At 37.4% G+C, this 6,800-nt stretch overlaps 1 protein-coding gene across 2 annotated transcripts; it reads left to right on the forward strand.

Moving 5' to 3' along the window:
* The first annotated feature begins 3,073 nt into the window (after positions 1 to 3,073).
* LOC103926531 (zinc finger CCCH domain-containing protein 11-like) lies at positions 3,074 to 6,271 on the forward strand. Of its 2 annotated transcripts, XM_048576976.1 has the most exons (8): positions 3,077 to 3,478; positions 4,102 to 4,186; positions 4,276 to 4,416; positions 4,520 to 4,610; positions 4,759 to 4,948; positions 5,075 to 5,205; positions 5,389 to 5,491; positions 5,784 to 6,271. In XM_048576976.1, the coding sequence occupies exons 1-8, from the start codon at positions 3,308 to 3,310 to the stop codon at positions 5,949 to 5,951; spliced, it is 1,080 nt and encodes a 359-aa protein (XP_048432933.1). In that variant the 5' UTR covers positions 3,077 to 3,307; the 3' UTR covers positions 5,952 to 6,271. The 2 variants fall into 2 exon arrangements, with proteins under 2 accessions (XP_048432932.1, XP_048432933.1); XM_048576975.1 differs by lacking the exon at positions 4,759 to 4,948 and having other exon boundaries at positions 3,074 to 3,478; positions 4,520 to 4,611.
* Positions 6,272 to 6,800: the final 529 nt, after the last annotated feature.

Raw genomic sequence — 6,800 nt, forward strand, 5'->3', positions numbered from 1 at the left:
TTCCCCCTCAACTCCTATTTCTCCCCTGCACCCCCACACCCCATCATTGTTAACAAACCCCAAATTCAATTGTAGGTTTTCTGTGCTCTAAGTCTGATTTATTTTTTCACTATCCCTTACTATTTTAGCTTTTTATTTGTCATCTCTTTCTTCTTCTTCATCTTTGAGACTTCTTCACTCTAATTCTTCCATAGTTATGAAAAAGATCTCTGCAACCAAGACATTGGTTTGCACGACCCCTCTCTTTGTTGTTTCATTAACATCGGCTGAGATTTTAAGGTCAAGAAACTTGCAACTGAGGGACGTGGTGGCGGTGGGGCTAATTTCGGAGAGGGTAAGGTGAGGGACTTGCAATTGGTGGTTGTGGGTTAGGTGGGTTGTGGTAATGTTGGGGCTAATTTTGTGGTGGGGTTGAATTTAATTTGGAATTTGAGGGGTTGGTGGTTTAAGGTTGAGAGCTTCGAAGTGACGGAGAAGGAGAAGAGTTGAGGGGAAAAGAGGAAGGATAAGAGATTTTGACCCTTGGATTTGTATCAATGGATGAGATCCATCGGTCCGGAGGATCTCCACAAATTAATCCGAAGATGATCTAAATCCATATTTATAATAGCTTAAGCTCATATAACATTTATAGAGAGAGAAAAAGAAAGTGAATGATAGAATAGTCAATTCTAACTATTTATAATGACTTAAAGCCTATATGGCATTCATCATTGACATATGCCTAATAAATAAAAATATATCATTGATTAAATCCAAAACAAAAATATGTCATTGATATATGACTTAATAGTAAAGTTTTTATTGACTTTTGGCTAAAAATTGCAAGCTCCACTAGAAGCCTGGGTTGTACCAAGGGCTAAAGTGGTCCTCCAAAGAGTATGGGCTCCAAATAACCAAGGCCTAATTATCCTTTTAGAAATCCACGAGCAAAAGAGTCGCGCGATGGCGCGGGTTTTAAGATTTTGTTAAATGTGTAAACACGGGTTGTGATTAATGAAGTGATTAGGAAAAGTAATAAGTAGGATGGGAGCATCCTTATATTGTTGACAGCACCTCCTCTACGTGTACGCACATATCCGTAACAGGTTAATGTTTTGTCTCTTGCCGCTAGACCATCCAATCAGAGTAGAGCTACTGCTGCATCTTAGCTTCCTATAAATAGGGGTTGAGCCAAGGGTGCAGAGATCAGTTTCTTACAAGAATAAAAAAAGAAGGGAATTGCAGAGAATGAGAGAGAGAGAGAAAGAGAGAGAGAGAGGGGACAGAGAGACGGCCAGCAAAAAAAAAAGAAGGAAGTGATTAAGACACTAATCCACTACACCCCTGTTAACGCTATGGCACCCAAATTATAGGCAAGGATTTCGTATTCTTTATTCTTTCCTTACAACTAAAATGAGGAATATAAGGGATTGACCTAAATAGAAGCAGTCAGCTCTTATTAATTCCGTGAAGTTAACTCATCTGTTATGGTCCATGGGTGGTATTATTCAAGCTAGTTTGATACTCTTAAAGGAATCTAGGGTTTAAGTATTTATACAAGCTAATATATATGCATATATGCAAAGGGTTGTGTGATTATGAAGGAAGAGAATGAAGAGTTTTCATATAGGTTGAACTATAAACTAAGAGGGAATGCATAAATGTATATATGGCTACACGTGTAGATTAAGGAATTAGGAAGAAAGAAAAGGAAATAAGGAGAGCAGGGACCTTAATATGAGAAATATAGGCTATTGAGATTTGTTTTGCACAAAGTGATCTTACCCTTGTTAATTAAGGGTTATGGTTTTATTCTTGGGTTACTGAATGCAGAAATGAATGTGGAAACTAAAGGGAGAACATCGGATTTCACAAGGTGTGGTCACTGTGATTGGTTCGTGATTGCTTGCTTTGGAATCCAGGCAGGGGAAATATGGTAGACCTTTACAAAGATTGGCTTTATTAAATTTCGTGAAGTATTATATTATTATTATCGATCTTCTTGGTTGATTAATGTTATTTGGCTTGCTAATTGAATAAATACTGCCCTTCGTGTTTACTTTCTATTGGTTATGGAATTATTGATGTAATGCTATTGGTTGAGAATATAATGTGGTATATGTGAATGATAAATGAAAGTATTTGTGAATCATTCATAATTGGTCATGTGGTTGGAGTTTCGGTGTTGAGGAGGAAATTTTGGAAATGAGGGTAGTTGGAATGGATCTTTTTTGTAGTTGAGCCAAACTCTTAGTAGGTACCAAGTCTCAAGCGAGCTCACAGTGCACAATTTTTTTTGGGTAATTCGGGATTTGCGACGAAGGGTTTTGGCAAGATGATTAACAAAAGGGGAAATTGGGATGATTGAGTTACAAGGGATTAATTTGTATATTAGAACATTTGAACCACCACTGTAGAGGTAAAATGCATGGTATGAGAAGTGTAAGTCCGCGTGTTTTACTATATGAATTAACAGGTAAAGATGAAGAGTGTTGCATTGCATTCATGCATTGTTATCGATAATGATTTGGTACTTGATTACATGGTTATAACACATATTTTAGTATTGTTAATTTATTGTGGTAAGGTTATGTACCTACTGAGCTGTTGAAGCTCACCCTCAATTTTTATGCAAGTTTACTAACCACACTATCAAAATGGTAGACTAGATGAGACGAAATAGATGTGAGGCTAGAATTTGTATTTATTTATTTAGCCTTGTAAAGAATTATTGAGTTATTTTAAATAAGAAGAATTTTATTTTCCACCCTGTTTTAGTTTTAATTTTATTTATTTAGTTTTTAGTTTGCGTTTCGGATTCGGGTTTGAATTTTTTCACCGACTCCGGGTTCGGGACGTGACAGATATATTCATGCTAAGGAATGTAAAAATAAATTCATATCAAACTTGTTACGGAATAATAATCAAATTAATTAGGAGATTAAGCACACTGTCTCAAAACGACATGTAGTGTTTAAAAAAAAACACGAAATTTATTTTTTAAACGACATGTAGTTAGGTAATAAGCCAAGCATTTTTCGCGTCCAACTCCTACATGGCGCCAATTCTGGCAAAAGGCGGTAGAATTACACGAGGGTAAGATCAACCCGCCCCCAACAATCCGCCACGTCCAGAATTTCCAAGGGCAAACCCGGAAATCCACACAATCTCAAGCTTCTGGAGTGTCCCGTCCAGTCCAAATTGCTTAACCAGATTACCAGACCGGATGTCAGCGACACATCATTTCTGAAATTCAGACGGAAGATCAAAACCCTGCAATCGTCCGAAATTTCAGGAAATCGAATACATTTGATGCCGATAAGAGATGCAGCCGAGGCAGCAATCGAAGGCCGATTTGGCGAAGAAGCAGAAGATCGTAGAGGACAAGACCTTCGAGCTCAAGAACAAGAACAAGAGCAAGAATGTCCAGAAGTATGTTCAGACCCTCAAGCAATCTGTCCAGACGAAACCCGATCCTTCCAAGACCGCTGCTAAAGTCCCATTTTCTTCATCTTCTTCTTACTTTCTATGATTAATCGATGAATGATTAAATTTTGATTGATTGGTTGATTAATTAACTTGATTTTGATGTATTAGAAATTATTTTTAATAGAAGTTTCGATTTTTGTTTTGATTCTATGTGAAGTGACAGAATGGATGTGATCCATCAATTTAGATAAGAATTAACGTTGCAGATGTTGATTAGTTTAGTTGGTCAGGACAATTTGCCCTTCCCAAGTTCGAATTAAAATAGTTTAGGATACTGCCTTTTGGAAAACGAAAGATTAGAAAATAAAATTTTGAATTTGCATGGTTAGGGAAACATTTCAATTACACATGTATTGGTTTGGGGAGAAGGGAGTTGCTACAACCTGGGATGCCACCGTGGCATCCCGAAATAATGATGTGGCGCCATGTGTTTTAAGTTTCTTGGATGGCGTTGCATGATGGGTTTGGGACACTACCACCTTGGCGTCTCTGTTTCATGATAGTTGTTCTCGAGTTTTAGACTTTGGTTTTTTCAAGCGTTTAAGTATCTGTTTTGCTTCATATGGAGTTTTTTATTTTTCTATAGTAACTAAAATGAGAGAAATTTTGTCTGTGAGATTTGTGTAACAGAAGAACAAGGAGGAAGAGAAGGCCAAGGACAAGGAACTGAATGACTTATTTAAGGTTGCTATTAGTCAACCGAAAGTACCAGTTGGTAAGTGATTGCTTTCTGTTCTAGTGTCTAGTTGATTGACGTTTTTGAAATTCCAACATGATATAAATGGTTAATTGATCTGTGCGTAGGTGTTGATCCCAAGTCTATACTATGTGAGTTCTATAAAGCGGGGCAGTGTGCAAAAGGTTTCAAGTGCAAGTTCTCACATGATTTGAATGTTCAGAGGAAAGGAGAAAAGATTGACATTTACAGTGATAAGCGTTATAATGGTACCATTATAATTTTTAACTTCAGTATGATGCCGATTGTTTGATAATTTTGGATTTCATTGTGGTTTATGTTGATCTGAGTTTGATGTTATATCTTTTATAGAAGAAACAATGGAGGATTGGGATCAAGAAACTTTGGAGAAGATGGTGGAGTCAAAGAAAAATGAGTACCAGCAGAACAAACCAACTGATATTGTAAGTTCTCTCGCTGAGGTGTTTTGTACAACCTGCATTCTAGTTCCCAACTTCGTACATGCTTATTTAATATAGATGTTTGAACCATCAATGAACTTGTTAGACTTCAAAATGACTTTTTCCTTTGTTGTTCTTAATACATGTGCAAATCTGTAAATACTTTTTAGAAGCAGTGGAGAAGAAACAATATGGTTGGTTTTGGGTCTGTCCCAATGGCGGCAAAAATTGCCACTACAGGCATGCTCTTCCTCCAGGATATGTTTTGAAGTCGCAAATGAAGGCTCTGCTGGAGGAAGAGAGTGAAAAAATACCCATTGAGGAGGAGATTGAAAATCAGGTTATTTGAACAAGTCTTTACATCAAGTTATAGCATTTCGAGTTTGACTGTCTAAACGCTTTCAGTTTATCATTGCTATCATTTCCTGATATGTAACCTAACCAAACATTCACCTCTTGGTTTTAGCGTGTTAAATTGACAACTTCAACACCTATGACTCCTGAGCTATTTATGCAATGGAAGAAGAAAAATATTGCAGAAAGAGATGCCAGCTTAGCTGCAAAAATGGCTGAGCGAGCTAAGAATGACCATATGAGGTGTGTTTATTTTCCACTTTCTCCAATTTGTTATCACCCCACCCTTTTAAAGAAGAAAAAATAATAAAAATAAAATGGATACAAACATTAACTTTCTGATGTTAACAAAGGAAATAACTATGAATGATGAAGGGGCATTTTGGATGTGGAGAACTGATTATGTTATCGTTGCCTCTCTTGCAGTGGCCGTGAACTATTTTTGTCAGATTCTAGCTTATTTGTGGATGATGCTGAGGCAGATGAGAAGTACCACAAGGAGGAAGAACCTGCAGTTGCTGAAAAGAAGGTTGGTTTTAATTTTGAATTTATATTGGCGATGAACAGAAGGGTAGTTTCACTTGTTAGCCGTCAAACCTTTATATTTCTAACCTCTAAACTGTGTATTCTATTTTACTGGATGTTATGAGATAGAAGTGCCCAGGTCTATTAAAGCTTATGATAACTGTTTTTACACTATTGACCGTAGATGCCAGTGAGGAATTTGGGTTGCTTTTCTGTGGTGTATTATATTTGATTAGCACAGAATTGAATGGACACTGTTAATTGTATCACTCAAATTTTCTATGGTTCGAACTCAGGCCAATGAGAACTTTAATGGAGATGGACCGAGCAACTCAGCAACAGCTAGTGGTGATGCTGAAGTTACCAATGTTGATGATGACGATGAACTGGACATAGATGAGTTAAACGAGTTGGAAGCAAGCTTATCGAATGTAGCAATTCAAGAGCCAGGCACTCATGCTTAGTCCACAAGAGCCAATCTGAAGTCTGCATACTTTTTTTTTGAGTGTGGAATCATGTCATTATCTGTAAGCTCATGACCCCCTCAAGGAGCATAACCTCTCGAATGCTCTCTGGAAGGTTATAATGTTCACCCGTCGTTGATCTTAGCATCCGTGCGGATCATTATGTGCATTTGTGTTATTTATCTAATTTTCCCGGGTCAATAGTCCCTTAAGAAGGATACAAGAATAATCATGTTGCGTTGTATTTTACTTGAGCATTGTAGGATGCAAGTAATTTCTCTTCTCTCAGTTAATGCTAGAACTACCTAAATGTTGAAGAATTTAAACAAATGTTTCTCTTGGATTCAAGTGGTAATTCTTGTGCTTCCTGATGCTTAGTGTTAATCTGTCAAATGTGGCGGCTTCGTTTGGTCCCAACAAACCGAACGTTGGAGACTGAATCATAAGCCTTCATCATCCACTCTATGGAGTTTTACATTGTCTGAAATCTTCAACTGAAGTAACCAAATTCCAGCCGGAGTTCGTTTATGTTCCATAAATTCATGCTAGGCCAACAGTAAACACTTACTATTGTGTCCAGACAATAGTTCGGCGTCTCACAACCCCAAAAGAAAATTTGTCGTACCACCAGTTAGATACTGTCATCATTACCCGTCACCGAAAGACATGTTCTATGGTTCCACAAGTACCACGAGATGAAGCAATCAACGTTTGGTGTGGCCTATAATGCCTATATAGTGACCAAGATAGTGACATAAATCCAAATGACCCTAACATAAAAGATATTCAATTATCATTGAGGGAACCAACTTGCATTTCTCAATTTAGTGTTCCCTCAAAGCCTAAGCA

Source organism: the organism of the source record quoted next, unplaced genomic scaffold (genome assembly GCF_019419815.1).
Source record: "Pyrus x bretschneideri cultivar Hongxiangsu unplaced genomic scaffold, Pyrus_bretschneideri_v1 Contig94, whole genome shotgun sequence".
NCBI classification, from domain to species: Eukaryota; Viridiplantae; Streptophyta; class Magnoliopsida; order Rosales; family Rosaceae; genus Pyrus; species Pyrus x bretschneideri.